The 20,763-nt window shown below is 38.9% G+C and overlaps 1 protein-coding gene across 1 annotated transcript; it reads right to left on the reverse strand.

The window, feature by feature from the left end:
- Positions 1-3,338: 3,338 nt before the first annotated feature.
- gucy2f (guanylate cyclase 2F, retinal) lies at positions 3,339-20,551 on the reverse strand. Its single transcript, XM_072690964.1, has 18 exons — positions 19,807-20,551; positions 16,818-17,119; positions 14,674-15,028; positions 13,097-13,181; positions 12,901-12,997; positions 12,662-12,796; positions 12,477-12,557; positions 12,186-12,362; positions 10,909-11,065; positions 10,657-10,806; positions 9,613-9,761; positions 7,751-7,914; positions 7,281-7,473; positions 6,965-7,139; positions 6,707-6,805; positions 6,498-6,592; positions 5,023-5,108; positions 3,339-3,423 (listed from the first exon to the last, which is right to left on the reverse strand). Exons 1-18 carry the CDS (start codon positions 20,549-20,551, stop codon positions 3,339-3,341), a joined length of 3,330 nt encoding a protein of 1,109 aa, XP_072547065.1.
- Between the last annotated feature and the right edge of the window lie 212 nt (positions 20,552-20,763).

A 20,763-nucleotide genomic window follows, 5' to 3' on the forward strand; every position in this document is an offset into this window, starting at 1 on the left:
ACTTCAGACAAAAGCAGACATGCTCATGTCTTGTTTAGTAAACGAGCCAATCAGTTAGCTCTACAGGGATAAGACTAGAGTCTGGAGTTCAGGGCCCTTATGGTGAGCATGGAAAAAGGTAACATGGTCATAATAAATAAAAAAAAGATGACTATTAATGAAGTTAAAGGAATGGAGCTTAGAAGACATCAAATGAAACTTGCAGAAGTGAGGAAATGAACAGTTGTTGATTTAAATGTCCTAAAACGTGGAGTTAAAATAACAGTCAACCATAAATCATGATGTTCTTCAAAATACCACACTGCCCCCTGCTGGTGCATACAGAAAACAACAAGAAATGTACAGGAGATCCAGAGGATATTATGGCAAAAATGTATTTAATATATTGAACAATATTTGAATCTGTACATTATAGTGTTTATTTCTCTAACATCGAAACTGCTGCCCCCATAATACTGCTCTAAAAGGCTTTTCACAGCTATCATGGATCTGAGTCTTGACATCTGAAATATGATTGAGTAAACCTGCTTCTAGCAAAAGCTGTTCCTTTGTCCGTACACATGTGAATGCAATATTACAACAATACACTTTTTACATTCATAATCTGTATTTTACATTCTGCTTTTATGTACATGATTCACAGACATTGATAATAGATATCTGCTCTTGGTTCTGTGAACGTTATCACTGAAAGGATGAGGCATTGACAGCTCAGGTATTGGTGTCAGTGGTCTACAACAATAGACATGTTTGAGAAGATGGTGTTACTTATCAGCTTTTCTTTAAATATATAAAACAAACAAGCTTATTCCACATCAAATCACCTGAGGAAAAGTCCACTTTCAATTCCATTCGAGATCAAAACCATCGTAGAAGAAGATTCAAAGTGATGTCAAAGGCAATATTTGATCTTTTTTTAAAGTGTATGCAAAGAAGAAAAATGGTCAATTGTAAATTCGCAAAAGCCAAAATCAGCCCACAACAGTAACAAATCACGCTACTAAACATTTAACACTGCAGCCAGCGCTGCACGTGATATAAATTTCTAGGCCTCATTTTATTCTAATAAATACCTCTAAACAACAACATTCCTGCTTCTTTTCATGTTAATATGAAATATGAAACATGAAAAAAAAAATAACAAGGTGCTACAAAGGGTTCTTTGAGCAATGAGCAATGCCATACAAGAACCAGCAGGTTTGTTAGCGAGACGTGGGATTAAGAAGAACCTCCTAAATGTCCTCATCTCTGGTACTTCAGAACACCGAAAGTGGCTCTTCCATAACAGTGTCCATAACAGCACCCTGCTCTGCACATTTAAGACACCCCTGCAACTCTGAACCAGCTTGTTAATGGGCTAATTATTTGGCTCAGGTGTGTTGGGAGCCTCCAGGACCAGGCTTGAGAAACACTGTTCTATAGCATCGCTTAAAGAACCCTTTAGCGCACCTTTCTTTTTTTTAAGAGGGTTTGCATACAGTACCGTGCAAAGGCCTTAGAATACCTGAGACAAGAACATTGACATAATTCACTGTGATCTGATGTTATTGTGACCATTTCCATGCTACTCCACATTAAAGAAGCCGGGTTTGCTCAGCATGATCTGCTATATAGTGTTTGTACAGGACAAACACAAGCAGCAAACTCCGCAGTGTGTTAGTGCCTGTGAGTGTGTAAGTAATGTGTGTTGTTGGTCAGTAAAGGTGTAGATATGCGTCCTTTTAGCAATGCCATAGAATAACCATCTCGGTTTTCCAGAAGAACCATTTTTTGAGATGTGTGAGTGGGAAGAGGTTTTCTATTACACCCTTAAACAGGTTCTTCACACTCACACATCTCTATTACAAACATGGTTGTATCTAGTAACTGGTTCTCCAGTGGCATCAGTCCAAGAACAACTGGAGCACCTTTACTTTTAAAAGTGTGGAAATATTAAGAGGTTTCCTCCGTCCCCTCCGGTATTTGGACAGGCACCAAGATGGCGCCACAAAATCAGTTTCCGGGTCATGGAGGAGAGGAGGAGGATCATTAGGAAAAATCAGTAACTTTTGGGGTTTCTGGACGCAGCCCAGGTTTTCAAATCTGGACCTTAAATCCAGTTTCCAGCAATACCTTTGTTTCCAGTCCACCTAGAAAGTTTAGATTACAAAGTCCAGGACTGGAAACTGGATTCGAGGTCACGCCCAGCACCAGACTTCATATGGATCTTGTGTTTTGGGCTAAATCTGATTGGCCCGTTATAGACTTTATTTAGCCCAAAAACAGACAATGAAAATTGGGCTGTGATTTGGTGCAAATTTAGCCCATCTGGGGGCTCATCTTTTTTTGGACCACATACAGCTTTAATATAGCCATGAAAATAATTCATCTACAAACCCAAACTCAAAAACAAAGTATATTGACATATTGGAAAAGAAAGAGACATGAAACTGATCTTGCGGCAGTGAAGGAGCACCGCCCAATGCAGCAGGCTTAATTCAGAGGTAGAGGGACACTTTTTCTAGAATCACCAATCATGCAAAGTCATCTTTTCAGCAGGTTTTTGCTGAGTGGGGTGCTGATTTGTTGATGTTGGTGTTTTTTTTATATTCACTGCCCAAAGTAAAAGATTCACATGTAAAGTGTTTCTCAGATGGTTGAGATTTTGGACAGTACTGTAGGTAAATATGGTGCATACATGGTAAGGTAATACACTTGGTCCAATAGACCAGTTAAATAATAGGGAAACAATATCACATGCAGTTTAGTTCAATGATATTATTTGATTTGAGGACTCACTTGCTAGGGTGCCTCAATGCTTATATAATAGAAACCCTGTCTGATTTTCACACAAGTTCAAAAAGCATTATATTTGATTTTAGGAACAGATGTCCACCTAATCTGATTACACAGATTATCATCGTTTGGTTTGGGACAATCACAGAATTATTCATTCATACAGCTAAAAACAACAGAAGACACCACCCATATAACCATATATAACCACACAACCTCAGTGACTGTGGAGAAACCTGAGCGATGAGCACAAAGCCACTTGGTGGCCAAAACAAAGGGGACAACAACCGCAGCCCGCACCGCACAGGAGAACAATTTCTCTAATAACTTGTTCCTCAGCTCTCATTTCATTAGCACACTGCTGTTTCTGCTGCGCTGGGCAGATGCAGATTAGACAGATGACAGTCAATCCTATTAAAGAAGTCTCTGTAAGCTGCAGTGATCAGAGAGGGATACACACTCACACACACACGGTGTCCTCTGTGTTTCTCTCACTGAGCCTCTGTCATCCATCCTTCTCCTCCCTCTCTCTATCTATACTTTCATCCTCTTCTCTTTCTTTTTTAGATTTTAGGCTTGTCCACCTGCCTGTTAGCCTTCCGGAAAAGTGTCTTGATCTCGTCCGTCACCATGTCCTGCCAGTTATCCCTGAAAAGAAAGATTTGTAGGATAAGAATGATATAAAAAGCAAGGATTGGCCATGAATAAAGCAACTGCAAACCACTGTTTCTCGAGGAACGTTTTGAAGGTTCTTCCATTTTAAACTGTGGAAGAACCTAGAGGAACTATTTAGAGCTTCTTCAATTTGAAACTGTGGAGGAACATCTTTAATTGCTTTGAGGAACCTTAAAAAAGGTTTTTAGAAGAAAAATGTTCCTTAACGTTCTTCAAAGCACTTTAAAAAGTTTCCCTCACAGTTACAAATTAAAGAACCCATAAAGGTTCTAGGGACCTATACTTTTAACAGTGTACACCAAAGGCATTACACGCTCACTAATACACTCTTAAAAACAAAGGTTCCTAAATAGTTCTCAGCTTGGAGCTCAACTTGGATTTCTGTCCAGGAAAAACTTTAGCTGGTGTAGGACCTTTAGGTGATATGCGATATGGACGTTCTTCATGCTCACACGCCTCATTTGTGGATACGTTTTTTTAAAGAACCCTTCAAGTTCTATAGTAAAATCTACACTACACTATTTCATGTGATCAACATAACCTTCACTTTCTTGTAAGCAAATGGTTGATTCTGAGTAGCTTAATAGGTTTGGAAAGGTATTGGACTCAGTTGTGTTGGAAACACAGGCTATGGCAGTTCTGCTGTAGTGGAATCTTATTGTTGTCATTAGAGTTAGCACTTATCTTATATAAAATGACCTGTGCAGCGCAGTGCAAAATAGGTAAAATAGTGGGCAGAGTTCAGGATGATCCCCTTTTCGGTTGCGGTTGTTCCTAGCTTTTGCAGTCCTATGTTATTTTCCAATTTTCCAACATTTTAATTTTCCAATTTCCCAATAGTTAGTTCTCCCCAATCACACAAGGCTACCAGAGCTGGGAAGTGAAAGGCTAACATGTGCTTTCTTCTGAGACAGATGAAGCACCACCACATCTTTCTAATCCAATCACTGGGCAGTTCAACACGCTTGGAGGAGAACACTAACTACCAATTCTATTACATCAGCTAACAGAAGACTGCGATGGCTCGCATCCGCTGAGTGATTGGAAGGCACAAGGACACCTTTATTTTTAAGAGCACACATTTTAAAGAAACTAAATTAGTAACAAGAGAGACACATAATAACATGAATATGATAAAACACACAACATGTGAAAAGCAAGCAAACAGACAGCTATGCCAATTTTATGAAAACACCATCACCCCACAACACAAACCACGACATCCCTAACACAGCACAACTCAGCACTGCATGCAAGGTGCTACCTCCTTGCGTTTGACTTTGGGATTCAAGCCTTTTTCTCAGCTTTCTTTCTCTTGTAAGCAGCAATGTCTTCAGGACTCAAACCATGGTTGTCCCTGGTGCACAAAGTATACAGTGGGACCCCCCCCAATTGAGGAGACGTTTGAAGAAAAGTTTACATAACAATCAATCCACACAGGTTATGATGTAATATTAGGCACAGTACACATGATTACAATAGGATATCCATTAATATAATTATATATAACACAACTTTGTTTCTGTCACACTAATAGAGATATAATTTGAGAGGGATAAAGCATTGTCTTACCCTGCTTTGATCTCAGGAGGCTTCGGCAAAGGCTTTGTAAAATTCGATTTCCCAACCAGCCAGTATGTCTCCTCAATGCCTTTACCCTAAAATCACCCATCAAAACTCAGTATTACAAACAGATTCACATCAGTTGCAAAATCTACACAGGAATCAGGACTGGGAATTCAGAACATGGGGTTTTACCACTTTTAGGCCATTCTCTAAATGTTATGTTGTAAAGGTCCATGTCATGAAAACATGTATTCACCTCATATTCATATATTTCCTTATATATTCTTATTATTTCATACTATGGTGTCCATAAATGTGTGTTCACATGTATTCAGCCATATACCAGCCCTAAATGCACCATAACAAAAACAGCCTCTTTATTTCTAAAGGATAAATGGAGGTTTTAAAAATATCAATACAAATATGAAAGATGATAATAATGATGTTCTGTGAAATAGTCCTGTATATCACAAGTGGACCTCAAGAAATACTAAAATAAAATACAAAGAACAAATAAGAATATAAGAATATAGAGCTAAAGCCTTTAAACTGAACTGCAATCAGTAGGGTGGTTACAGGTGGGTAGAAGACAATCAAAGAACAAAATTATTATTCTAAATTATTATTTATTCTAAAATAAATGTCCAGTAAGGTGAAAGTGCACCTTGCAGGTAGACATATACATACAACCATTGGGACAAAAGTAATGGGATACCTGCTCATTCATTGTTTCTTACAAAATCAAGGGTCTTAAATATAGCTTATCTTGTCTCTACTGTCCAGAGAAGAAGGCTTTCTTCTAGATTTTGGAGAAGCATTGGCCCATCTCATCCCCAACTCATCCCAAAAAGTATTGGATTGAGCACCATTCATCATTCCAGAGAACACAGTTCCACTGCTCCACTGCTCCACAGCTCAGTGCTGGGGGCTTCATAGCCCTTTAGCCCACACCTGGCATTAGGCATGGTGGCAATGGATCAATGTTTACCTGCTCTAGAGAGTCATTTTCTATTAACAGTACTTCTCTTTGGGGACTAGGCAAGCTGTATGTGAGACTTGGGTGCAATGTAAAATAGCTTGGGGTGTCCACAAATATTTGGACATATAGTGTATGTATATGATCAGCTTCTAGCTAAATGCTTTGCAGTAGTTTAACACTAGTTGCTGTAGTGTGTTTAATTTCGCTTCTTGCAATAGGCTTTCTTTACCTGTGATATCCCAGGTAATCCACATCAGACAGTAAGCTGCCCACCGTACATATCTAGACACCCACCCAGGATGTGATCATCGTGATGGCACTGCTTGTGATATATTCACAATACACAATAATTCAAACCCTTTCAAAACTATTGCACCAGGTCGCAGTTCCTACACCCTATTGCAATATACAGACTGGAGAAATGCCTCTACAACACAGTACCGTTACAAGATAATCCCACTAACGTGGTTTGGTGTTTTGTGGTGGTGGTAAAGGTTTGTACCTTCAGCTCTGTCTTTCCTCTAACTTCAATCTTGTACCCCTCATTCAGAGAGTGGAGAATCTTCACAGTGCTTATGTTCACATGAATTCTATAAGCTGCAAAGAAAGACATTGGATGCTCACAGTCAGCTCTTTCTGAAGTGTGTCAGAACCAGAATTTTGCCCTAGTGTAGCTGTAAAAAGCTGGATAGAGATGCTAGAGTTACTTACGCAGACCCGTAGATTCCATACGAGAGGCGGTGTTGACTGTATCACCAAAAAGGCAGTATCTAGGCATAGTTAGGCCCACTACTCCTGCAACACATGACCCTGATCCAGGACATTGAAGGAAAGCGGTATGTTAATTAAAATAATTTTTTTTTTAAAGAAAAAGGTTCCTTGAAGGTTCCTCAAAGCACCTTAAGAGGTTCCTCCACAGTTCCAAACTGAATCAAGGATCGTATACTGCTAACAGTGCTAGCAGCCTACCTGAGTGAATGCCTATTCGTATCCTGACTGGAACCTCTGGCATGTGGCGCATCTTGAAGCTTCCCACAGAGCTGAGGATGTTCAGGGACATGTTGGCAATCTCGGCCGCATGCTTATTACCATTCCTTTTCGGAAGCCCTGAGGCCACCATGTAGGCATCTCCAATGGTTTCCACCTACCATGCAAAACAGATATGTCCCTTCATTATTTTTAAGTACTAGTTGTCTACTCCAATCATCTAGGTCACAACTAGACAGTTCCCAGTGGGTTACTGAGCTGGTTAATCCATTCTGAGTTCATAAGTGGGAAAGCTTACCTTGTAGACATCGTGGTTACTCAACACTGCATCAAACAGTGTGTAGAGATCATTGAGCAGATCCACAACCTCAATGGGATCACTGAGTGAGGAGATTGTGGTGAAACCAACTATGTCACTAAAGTAGATGGTGACCTCATCAAAGTACTCAGGCTCCACAGAGGCACCTGTTTTCAAAGCTTCAGCCACAGATCTGCAAAATAGTGGGGAAAAGCCGACCAAAACATCTGATATGTTAGAGTCATTAAAAGGGACAGAACGAAAGGGATCACAAGAGAATTTACTGGCCAATGTAGGCTGCTTTCTGGACAGTGAATAAGCCTAGTTCTGGACTACACAACAGTTAGAATGGTGATTTTCCAGTCAGAGGAAAATTTCATCCATGACTTGGCATAATTCCTGTCCTGGAAACCAACCCTACATGACAACAACTGATTAGCAATGGTGTGAGTCTATTAAAATGGGCTTACTGAGGCAGCATTTCTGTTAGGAGTTTCTCCGTCCTCTGTTTCTCCACCTCCAGCTCTTCTGTCCTCTCTCTAATCAGGTCCTCAAGGTTGGAGGAGTACTGCTCCAGCATGCGCAACATGGAGTCTATGATGTTGGTCTTCTTGCCCTTGTTTATAAGCTTGAACTGTGACAAGAGAGGCATATAGTTCCATATTTGTCTAATTAATTCCAGTAATAACACATATAGCATATAGCATCCCCTATTTGCTCTTGTTTATGAGCTAGAATGGTGAGACGTATAGGGAGGATGCAGTATAACATTGTGTGCATGACAAAATCTTATGACTCCATTTGTTTGCAATGGAAATGGTCCAAAATAATTTACAATAAAAGTTATATATAACTTACATTAAAAAGCCACATATCCAATAAAACTTTTTTTCTTAAACATAGACTGTGGTGCACATTTTTAAAACTAATTTGCCAGCTAATAGCCAACTAATCTGCAAACACACCCAACTTTAACATCATTGCTTTTACGATTTTCTGATATTATGTCACAAAAACAATCATTTTCATTTATTAAAAAACATGTCTGTAAAAAAGGTACGTAGATGAGATGAGAAAAGTCTTTTCATTCCTGAGCAGAATGCAGCATTTGTTCATGGTATGCAATTCTCTGCAGAGATTTTATAGCATATATTTGCAATTTAGTTACTTAATTAACAAATGTTCTTAAGAACCAGTTAATGAAGCACTTCGTATTATGAAGCTTTTAGGAAACTCAAGCCTGTTTTGTTCAATGGGATAAAAACAGGTCAGAAAATGCTTAAATGCAAATGAACCATGACTGTTTTTTGTATGTAAACCCACAGAAGTGTAATAAGTGTTTTTGTCTTTCTTTCTTTCCTGTAAAAAATGTCGTAACTTAAAAAATCTGATGCAATAAAATGTTGAGTAAATTGAATCTGTGTGTTCTGTTAAAGACTTATTGTAACAAGTTTAGTTATATATGTGCATTTATTATTGGACAATTGCTAACAAGGATTGAAACACCACCACTACTAGTACTACTACTACAATACTACTATTACTACTACTACTACTACCACTACTACTACTACTACATCTACTTCTACTACTACTACTACTACTTCTACTACTACTACATCTACTTCTACTACTACTACTACTACCACTACTACTACTATCACTACTACCACTACTACTACTACTACTACTACTACTACTACTACTACTTCTACTACTACTATTACTTCTACTACTACTACTATTACTACCACTACTACTACTACCACTACTACTACTACTACTACTACTACTTCTACTACTACTATCACTACCACTACTACTACTACTACTACTACTACTAGTCCAACCAGCAATACTGCTTCTACTATTACTACTACTACTGCTGCTACTACCACTATTACTATATGTAGACCTTTATGACTAAATAAAACTCAAGAAGTGGCAGTGGCAATATGCCACTTTTCACCTAATAATAACTCATATATCATCTGACAGCACCACACATTTGGCAAAGGAAAAGACTGCACACACCATCCTCCAAAGCATATGAAGCTTTTCACATGGCCTCCTACACTTTATTACATACTGTGGTAAAAAGACAGCAGCTCTTCTCTGTCTGTGCAACCTGGCAGCTGCCCAAGTTGGGTGGTAAATCTCTTATATCTGTCAGCACAATCGGGTGCACTTTTGTGAATGCCAGACCACAGAGAGTGTATGGGACCTGGGATTTTACCTCACACTGCACTCACATATACTATACCACAGCCAGGCCTGTTGAACTAATTAATGTGGTGTTCTGAAATTAGAAAGTGAGAAGTTGGCAGTCAACCTGATCAAATATCTCATCGAACGGCGGCCTCCTGTCAGGCTGTTCACTCCAACACTGCTTCATCAGCTGGATGCACTCTAGTGGAGCTTGGTCTGGAGCTACTGTAGGCCTGCACATTGGTGGAGGCTTCTTCACCTTCCGAATGATCTCTGTAAAGCCAAATATTATAATATTATATATATATATATATATATATATATATATATATATATATATATATTACATTAACAGTGATGATAACTTTACTTTGGTAGCACATATCATACATAAGGTTTAGGACATCATACATCATACATATCATACATTATAACACATGTATTATAACTTAAAATGGCTACTACTAGAATTAGGTGCAGCAAATCAGCTCTTGGTTCGAGAGGATTCTGGAGGAGTCTGTCTCATTTGAACCTCAGACATTTAGTCTGGTCTGCTCTTGATTGTCGAAGTGAGTGGTAAAGATCACCAAGGCCGGATTTAAAGCGCTCTCTGAGGCCGTTAGATAGAAGGTTGTAGATGCAGATGACTTTGGGAAGGGATTTAAAAAGATCTCAGAACAATTAGAAAGACATTTACAACTCAAACAACTGCCAATATGGCCATCAAAAACTTTTAAATAATTTTTCAATGTTCATATACATAGTGGAATCTACACACTTACTGCAACTTGGAGTAAAAAAAAAGTATTTTTAAGCTGTAGGTATTTTGGTGTTAACATCAATTACCAATTAATCAACAATCAATTCAAAATAAAAGTCATGTGACACTTTTATTTGTGACTAATGTGTTGAGCTGAACTGTGTTTGTTACAAATAAAAGTTTGGAATTCTCAAACTTGACAGCTAAAACAGAATTGTGCCAGCTCAATTTTTCCTAAATAAAAGCTATGCACAGTTACTGAAGGCCAAGACTACCAGTAAGACTCAAATAAAGTTGCTGTATCTGAAGCTAATGTGAAATAAAATCCTGCAATATGCTCAATTTGTAGAACAACAGCTTAATGCATCATCATTTGACAAGATTATCTTGACATCATTCATGGCTAACCTTCAGCAGGCAATCCCAGCATGCAGTATGGAGGCCCACGGACAACCACCTCTTGGAGTATGATGGCGAAGCTATACACATCCCCTTTATATGTCCCTCTTCGTGAGTTCTCAGGGTCTCTGAGGAGTTCAGGAGCTGTCCAAAACTGATCTGAGGAGCATGGACAATCCTAAACTTAGATCAAGATTTCTGAAGCTAGAAGCAAGATCATGAAGGGCATTGTAAAGCAGACACTGTGGACCATATTACTACCTTCGGGAGGAAATTCCTCCCTTGGAGCTTTTTGGGATTCGAGAAGCTCATTGAAACCATAGTCTGTTATTTTGAGGACAAATCTCCCATCCACTACACAGTTACGCGACTTCAGTCGTCCATGAGGGAATTCTCGGTGGTGTAGGTATTTCATTCCCTGTTTAAAAAACAAAACATCAGTGAGACTATATATATTATATATATATTCACTATTCATGTCATCATATATCAGGGGAATGAAACTGAATTATTGAATACAATTTCCAAGGACATTTCTGGATTTCTATCATCAATCGAAATAAGTGGTGTTGTGAAATAACATTTTGGGAGATGGAACATGCCTATACATGCCTTTTCCCAACACGCCTAAACATGCCTCCTCCAAAAACTCCTACAAATTCCATCTCTACCTTGATCACGTTTAAGGTTTAGACAGGTCTTCTCCCTTTTAACCTTGTGATCTCTTATTTCTACCCAGCTAGACATCTTTGGTTTGTTATGTAACCATAACATTTGATCTGTTATTAATGTTTCCTTGAATATATATTGTTTTATTTGTAAATTCTCACTATTAAACATGGGCTTTTCATATTTGATAGCTACAGAAAATGTTTAAATAAATGCCCCAGTTCTAATGTTTGAAAAACATTTAATAACACATTTATTAAATAGTTTTTATCAGTGTGATATCAGTGTGAGTCTATATATCAATTGTAGGTTTTTATTGTATCATATTTTATTTATTGTACTTTTAGTTTTTTGAAAATTACTTCAAATGTTTCCATAATGTTAGTTTTAGTGTAACTAAATAATGTTCTAATAATGTTTGTATGCAAAGCATCATCATGTCATTATGTTTTCAGAACTATTTCAGAACCTATTACATTCTCTGCTAGCTGGACAGCTCTTATCAGAGAAGCTGGGAATGGCTTCCTTCCACAAGCATAGCCACCCAAGCTGTACCTCCCCCCTCTTACAGTCTTTACCCCATTCATCATAAGCTGAAGGTGTTATTCCTAACAAATAATTTTGCTAATTAAAGTTCCAATAATTCCCTGAAAAGTCAATGTATATTTCCCAAAAAAGGTTTTCAAGTTTTATTTTAAGGTATATTTAGAAGTATACATTGTTTTTATATAACCCTATTATTAATTGTGTTAATATTTTTGTTTGTTTAGATTGTATGAACTATGGAAGACTAATGGAAATGGTCCAAAATGGCTAAAACACAATCTAATGACATTAGCATACATGCATGGTAAATGAAGACACCTCACCTTGATGAGATCCAGAACCAACGAAGACTTAAACATCCAGTCTAGTTTAACATCATCATTCCGCAGTAGGTCCTGCAGGCTCCCTCTTGAGCAGTGCTCGGTGACCACAGCAAACATATCACAGTCAGAGAAGAACCCCAGAAATGGGTTAACGTTCTCATTGCGGAGATCCTTCATCTGAAAAAGCAGATAGATAGATAGATAGATAGATAGATAGATAGATAGATAGATAGCTATATATCCCAAAGATGTGGTTCATTGCCCCGATTGACAAGACACTGCTGCAGATACCTTTGTAAATATTTTGGTGGTGCTCTGCTTGACCTCCTTGAACTGGCCCTCCTCAAACTTCTTTAACCACACCCAGTCCCCCTGTAGAAACAAATGACCTGCCTCAATTTTCCCAACATTTACAAAGCATTAAGTCTAAGAACCCAATGCATAAGACATGCTGTATTGTTTACTAATAGTCCTACCTCATACACAGCCACATTGGAGTTCTCATGTGTTGCTGTTGCCAGACTGTTAACAGAGTGCGAGCGATCTCCTGATCTCATACTCTTCTCATCAATGACACTTTTGGACTCACTAAGGTCTTCCAGAGTGATTTTCTAACACGACACAGCAAAAGAATAAAAAACTAAGAACATCAGCACAGTATAGGTCATACTTTAGTATATTTTGTATTTTGAGCTGAGAAAAACAGCATGTGTACTCGTTTGCTGAGCTGTGGGTTGATAAAGGTCAGATCTTCTAGAGTAAGAAGGATCCGATTGGGCCCTTTCACAAATTGGATCTGTTGGATTCGCCTCCTATATGAAGGAGATGCACACACAAACACACACAAATCATGAACAGTAACTGGCTGTAAGTAATAAATAAGCAAAGCAGACTCTGAATGAGGACGTTACCTTATGAACAGACTTAACCCAATGGCACCAACAGCGAATACGAAGACAATCACAAAAACTATGATGACATAGATAATTTCCACACCTAGGACAGGAACATACAGATCATCAGAAACATACAGTTCATCAGTAGGACAATATAATAATACAGACAATGTAATACAAAAGAAATAATACAGTTGTAACAGTGTGTTGGTCAACACACTATTTAAAGTATATGGTATTTGTTTATTTTAGAGAACATCTCCATTTGTAAGTAATTTTTTATGTTGTTTTGCACCTTTTGAGATCTTTGGAGATCTTGGCAGAAGGGTCTGGCAAAAGTTCTTTACGTTGAATCGAAATGTCATGAAAAATGGACCAATAGAAATGCTCCAAAATTACTGCATTAAAAGTTGAGAAGGTTCTTCCTTCTCCTATTATGTTGTCATTTTAGAGAGGGTTTTGCATGTGCGCGCACACACCATACACACACACACACTACAGTGTGTACAGCGGTGGCTCGGCGGTTAGAGCGCCAGGCTATTAACAGAGTGCGAGTGCTATTGATAACAGGGTTGTGGGTTCGATTCCCGGGCTTGGCAAGCTCCCACTGTTGGGCCCTTGAGCAAGGCCCTTTACCCTCTCTGCTCCCTGGGCGCTGGAGTTGGCTTCCCACCGCTCTGGGTGTGTGTGTACTCACTGCCCCTAGATCACTAGTGTTCACTGTGTGTGTTCACTAAATGCTGTACAGTGACAAATATGTGCACCTTTACTAACATCTGTGGACACCAGAAGATAAACAGCTCCAAAATCTAGTAGAAAGTCTTCCCTGGGCAGTAGAGACAGTTCCTCCAACAAAAGCAGGACAGACTATTACCCTTGATTCTGGAAGAAACTATGTATGACTAAGTGTCCAAATACTTTTATACAAGGAAATGCTGAATTTGTTAAATCTTGTTAAAGCCGTCTTAAAATAAATGACAATGTGGCAAAAACAGAACGGAATAGAAATGCACACACTTCTATTGTATGAGTGAAATTGATCCTGTACAACAGCGAGCTTAACAACAGGTTAGCAGACATTACATCCTCATTCTAGTGTGTGAAACAGAATTCCTATTCTGACTGTGCTCCCGTTTCAGCATGGTCTCTGTCGTGGGCTAGCTACCAGTGTGTCAATATGCCTGTGCCTGTGCTCTAGTCTATGCTGGTCAGTGCTGAGGCAACATCATTTCAAATACTGCGAGCCAGCTTAACAGACAAAAGACAAAATAGACAAAATCTATCCATTCGGTCATCCGTCCATCTGTTCATCCATCCATCCATCCTGAGGCTAGTTATAATATTACAAGATTATAAGATTATAAATCCTTTCTGTTCTTTATTAAGTCCCACTATCTTAGTGGTCCCGCCGTCATAATGCTGTTAGTGCTATATTAATGTTAAATATTTGCCTAATTTAAACCTTTTGGAGATCATTTTTTTTTTGCTTTAAAATTAATTACAATTAAGAATACATCCAATTACCAACCCTCTATTTGTGACCAACAACATGCTAGAGCTTTTAACCCAGAGAAAACTGATTTTGCATGTACCTCCGGTGCAGATGGCATTGGGATCAAACCAGCAGCTGGAGTCAGCAGAGGGAGGGGAACCCCCCGGGTAGTGAATGGACTTGCCAGCAAAGCGCACCACGTCTGAGCCCAAGTCTACCAGATAACAGAGGTACAGGTGCGTTCCCCAGCCGTCAGTGTCCAGGATCACATAGTTCGTCTGTCCATCACCTTGGCTGTCTATCGTGATGTTCTGGTTGAAGCCGGTAAACGTCACATTCCGGGTGTGGAAGGCCAGATTGGTTCCTGAGAGCCACTGGCCAGCTCTCCTGGCATTGTTTATAGCTCTGGCGAGGAGGTAAAGGCCGTTGTAGATTGTGCCAAAAAGGGGGGAAACCTGAAATGCGGCAGAAATTAACTACTATGACAAAATGACAATGAAAACAATTAACAAAACCTTCATATGCAGTCAAATACAGTGTTTTGAGAGGTGGTCTTTAAATTGAGCTATTAGACAAGCGCAGGCAACAGACAAGCAACTTCATTAATGACGATATAATAAATGGTTTGATGTATGAGATATTTAGGATTAGAATAATGAGAACAACCTGGTCGCAGTTAAAGGATCTATTCTTCACTGAATAATGATGACATTTCTTAATTTGATTGATGCTTGAGTGTAAAGTTGTGCTTGTAAATGATGCAAATGGGCTTGGCAACAGCTTCCCCTCAACAGAGTGAACAAATGTATGTAAATCAAAATTGTACAACGAAAAAGCCGCAAGGAAGAGTTATTAAAATTTCAGCTGCATTATTAAGCAATGTAGTTGATTCATTTGATGTGAATCATGGTAAGTTAGACTAAAGCATGTTTTCCCCTCACAGTCCAATCAAAATCTAACCAACTAATTTGGCAGAAGCTTGCCCAATCTACAATAATACAATATAAGCTTAGTCTGGGTTAATCACAGGGTTATGATTCAATATGTAGCGATATATTGCGATACTGTACGATAATATGCAATACATATTTTAGGAAAGTTGACTTTTTATGCAGTCAGAGCAGTAGGATCTGAAGACAGAGTACAACACTGCAATCTATCAAGTGTCTCAGCGGACTAATGTGCTACCAGTATGGCCCAAAAGTCTCGAGCTTGCATCCCAAGCCATGTTGCTTTGCCAGTGATTCTGACCGGAACAGGCATCTATTAGCTGGGGTGATGAAGCTGGAGACCCGGCCTACTCCTCTGAGCATGTTGGCTGCCCGGCAATGCTGCATCGGTGGCAGTTCAAAAAGAGGTGATGGCTGGCAGCTTAGTCCTTACCCTTCTAGGATTGTGAGCATTGCTAGTGCTAGGGGAAGTTACAGACAGGTGGGTTAATTAGCAGCACATACATTTGAAAAAAGAGAAAAGTTTATATATATATATATGGGGTCAGGTCTAGGCATAATCCCTGTCTGGGAAATCAACGGTGTGTATTAGGTCCAGAGTCTACCAAGAGTTATTGAGCACTAGACATAAGTACCTCTTGGACAAGGCATCAGTCCATCAAAGGGTATCACACACATCCATTCACTCACATACTTACCAAGGGGTACATTTAGCATTGCCAATTTATCTACCATGTGTTTTGGAGAACCTGAAGGAAATTCAGTTCCCAGAGGATACTATAACCATTAAAAGATACTAAACACACAAGACATGGACATTTTAATAAAATTGCTAAAATAAAATCAGTTTTATATAAAACACTGCAGTATGTAGCATTGGATTCTGCAGTCCTGTTATTGCATATGAAATGTAGACTAAGAAAAAAATAATACACCACCTTCATAGTTTTTTACATTTGAAGTATTTATATATATTTAAATTGTTATTATTTTCATACTTTTTTAACATGACAGTGCATTATTTAACATTATTTGACAGCAAGTAGCAATGTACCCAAAATCTCTTATCTCTCTTGTAATGTAATCTCTTATTTTTCTATAAATTTCACCATTTTCAACCCTAACAATAACCAAAAAACCTTTCAGTGTTTCAAAATGTCATCAGTACATTAAATAGCATGGGAATCAGTGCATTGTGTTGTCGATGTTACATAGGACCCACAGATGTTCTCCCAGTTCCAAACCTGTGGTAGAAACACCAAAGCAGCCCAGTAACCATCTACTTTTCCCTCACCTGCTCAGGAGTGTATGAAACACTCAGCTCCTCCTGCCGCTTGGCCATGTTGAAGGCCTGGTTGAAGGTCATCAGGTCTGAAGCCACAGTGATGGTGAGAACAGCATCGTAGGCTTGCCGCAGCTTGGTGTTATTCAGCATTGTGAAGTAGGCGGTGTCGCTGTAGGGCAGGCTGTACAGCAGAGTATCGTAGGGCATGAAGACATATTGTCCGCTGGTCAGTCCCATGTCGTAGGCCTTTATCAGGAAGTTCATTTGCTGCTCCCCACCAATCAGCACAGAGTGCATGCACATGATAATGACTGTGAGACATAAACAAGAGTCAATGGATATTCTGCAAGGATAAAAGTATTGGGACACCTAATTCATTGTTTCTTCCGATCAAAGGTATTAAAAAATAGTTTTAGCTGCTTTTGTTGGAGTAACTGTCTCTACTGTCCTGGGGAGAAGGCGTTCAACTAGATTTTTGAGCTTTGCTGGAATGAGTTCAGAGATAAGTGCTAAAGATGGACTTATCCACCTCATTCCTTAACTCCCCAACTCATCCCAAAAGTATTGGATGGAGCACCATCCATCATTCCAGAGACCACAGTTCTTCCACTGCTTCACAGCTCAATGCTGGAGGGCTTAATACCCCTCTAGCCCAAACCTGACATTAGGCATGGTGCCATTGGGTTAATGTTTATCTGCACCTGAGAGTCCTATTCTATTGGCATTACTTTTCCACAGGGACCAGACAAGCTGTGTGAGTGCATTTGCACATCTGTGTCAGCAATGGGTGCAACTTTAAGTAGCAGAATACATTCATTAGAAGGGGTGTCCACAAATATTTGGACATACACTGTATTTTTGAGCACACCTAATTAGCATGAATATCAATATTTACTAGCTATGCATAGTTTCTTTCATATGAAATATTCCAAAACATATGATGTAAGGACATTAGTATATAATATAATATAATGTAATGTAATTATATTTTATATTATTATAGATTATATATAATAATATTATTGTATAATATAATAATACTAAACATTTGTTGAGTGTCATAATATGTGGACAAAACTGTGATAATTTATGCACATTAGTAAAAATTAAACAAAAAAATAAAACAGTGGAATTTAATGAAAAAAGGGAAGAGTAACAGTAACATTGAAATGTTACAAAATCAGCAAATCACTTTTGTAACTGCATATTTACAGTTCTTTTCAGTACTGAACTGGATGTTCAATAATAGTAAATCATTCATATGAAACACATCATTATATAATTATTATATAATTCCTAATTCTGTCTATATTGGCAACAAAACAGATGTTTAGGTTTAGGTTATGTTATGGTTATGGTAAGGGTAAGGGTTAGGGTTAGGATAGGTTATGTTTAAGCTTGGGGTTAGGGTAAGTTTGGGGTATGGTTATGGTTAAGGTTAGAGTTAGGGTTAGCGTTAGGGTTAGGTTAGATTAGGTTAGGTTTTGGTTATGTTATGGTTATGGTTATGGTAAGGGTTAGGTTAAGTTTAGGTCATGGGAATGGTTAAGGTTGGAGTAATGGTTAGAATGGTTAGGTTAGGTTGGGTTAGGTTGGGTTAGTTTAGGTTTAGGTTTAGGTTAAGGATAAGGTTAGGGTTAAGGGTTAAAGTAATGGTTAGAATTGTTAGTTTAGTTTAGGTTAGGTTCGGTCAGTTTGGGTTAGGTTTAGGTTATGGTCATGGTTAAGAGTTAAGGGTTAGTTTAGGTTATGGTTAGAATTAGGTTTGGTTTGAGGTGTAGGTTATGTTAAGTTTAGGTTAGGTTAAGTTCAGTATACATTGTACAAATCCTGAAATGGTCTTTTCACACATGTACAGTTTCTTCAGGCTTCACATGGGCACTTGTGTGTGTTTGCTGTGCATTTGTACAAACAGAATGTTTATCAAACACTTTCAACAACTACTTTAACTGTGAATCATGATTGTATCTATTTATTATTATAAATATAATAATAATATAATGAATTGTATTACTGATTATATAATGAATGTTCTGAACATGTTCTACAACAAGAAGACCGAAATGGATTAAAGGTCTATAGCCCAGTGTTTCCTTACTTAAGCTCATGCAGTCCACCTGCATTGTCCATGGCTTATTCAGCTCCAGGAAGATGTGGCTGTTAATTAATCATGTGCTGCTACAGAAGAGGAGGAGCTAAACTGGGACTTAGTAATGGTAATCAACTGTTACATTTCCAGTACATACTGTCCATATGTTTATGGAAAAACAGCATTTTTTAATTCGTTATATTTGTAATGTTACATAATTAGTGCATTTACATACACTATTTGTTGACAAAAGTATTGGGACACCTGCCTATTCATTGTTCCTTCTGAAACAAGGGGGATTAAAACGAGTTTATTCTACTTTTGTTGTAACTGTCTCTACTGTCCAGGAAAGAAGGCTTTTTATTAGAATCTGGAGAATTGGTGTAAGCACCATTATTCCAGAGAACACAGTTCCACTGCTCCACAGTTCAATACTGAGGGGCTTTGTACCCCTCTACCCCACATTTGGCATTAAGCATGGTCCCAATAGGTCCATGTTTACCTGCTCTGGGCGGTCCTATTCTATTGATATTTCTACAGACACTAGACAAGCTGTGTATTTGCACATCTGTGTTAGCAGTGGGTACTGAACTTAAAGTGGCTGAATGCATTCATTAGAAAGGGTGTCCACAAACATTTGGACATGTATTGTATATCAACCTATTCAACCTACTGTATAGTGTACATGAATTTAAAAGGCAACCAGTCGGTACATTTGCCATTTGCATATGCCATATGTCTAAAAAGCACAGCAACACAAAAGACGCCTGTTAATTATAAGGGATAAAGAGAGGCTGGAAAATGGTCATGTGAAAAAAGAGAGGCAGATAAGTGGTCATTTTTATCATAATGGGGGCAAATGAGGTATAAAATGTGTCTGTACAGAAGGCCTGTATGATTGTACTTTACCTTTTATTGCCCCTGCACTCTGGATGGCCCTCAGTGCGCTCTCCAGCTCGGTGTCATTATTGCCAACAGAAGCTACAATGCCTACGGGAAGCCCCTGGCTCCTCAGAGAGCTGGCCACTTTGTTAGCGGTGTCAATCCATATATCCTCGTTAGAAGACACAATGCCAATGTTAGCCCAGCTGAAATGTCTCAGCACAGTGAAGAGCACCCGTGTTGGCGATGGCAATGTCCGGGCAAAAGTTGGGTAGCTTTGAAGTCGGTCCAACTCATAGTTGATGCAAGCCCATGAAAAGATGGCTTTATCCCAGTTCTTGCCTAGAAGGGCAGCTGCATTGCAGTAGCCTGGGTTTCCAGGGCCTAAGAAAGCATCAGCTGACTTTTCATAATGTACAAAAGTAGTCAGTGCTTTTGCCGTTTCGCACGGCTCCTGGAGCACCACAAAGTCCATCTTACAGCCCAGGTCCAAACCGAAGTCCTCGTTTATCCTACTGATGGCCAGTCTTGATGCCACTGCAGGTAACGCTTTGGAGAAGACTGGGTCACAGTTCCAAGGCCCCACGACTCCAACTTTGAAAATGAGGCATTGCACACAGCAAGGGAACGTGAGCACTCCAAGAATGATCCAGAGTGTAATGTTGTAAAATGGCAGTGTGGAAAGGCTGTGCTTGCTCCTCAGGATGGGGCAGCAGGGATAGCTGGATAACTCCCATAGTGCACCTCCGAAATGGAGAGGAAAATATTGCATTGTCCTCTTTTAGTATCCGTTATGATACGTTGAGTTTATACAACAGTCTTTGATGCCAGGTTGAAGCACACCTGAAAATAAAACAAGTTTACTGCTGGGCAGTTGCTTCGCCTTTGTTCTGACCACCTCATTGTTGAGACCATTCTCATAAACCTTGATATGAACCCTAGTTATATCACTATTGGGAAAATAGTCCATTTCCATTTCTATCA

The sequence above is a fragment of the Salminus brasiliensis genome, chromosome 11, assembly GCF_030463535.1.
Source record: "Salminus brasiliensis chromosome 11, fSalBra1.hap2, whole genome shotgun sequence".
NCBI lineage: Eukaryota > Metazoa > Chordata > Actinopteri > Characiformes > Bryconidae > Salminus > Salminus brasiliensis.

Coding starts and splice junctions, on each gene's coding strand:
- gucy2f (XM_072690964.1), bottom strand. CDS start 20,551: ATGCAATATTTTCCTCTCCATTTCGGAGGTGCACTATGGGAGTTATCC. Junction 12,558..12,661: donor CCAATGTGGCTGTGTATGAG/GTAGGACTATTA, acceptor TTGTTTCTACAG/GGGGACTGGGTGTGGTTAAA. Junction 7,474..7,750: donor CTAACAGAAATGCTGCCTCA/GTAAGCCCATTT, acceptor ACTATTTTGCAG/ATCTGTGGCTGAAGCTTTGA.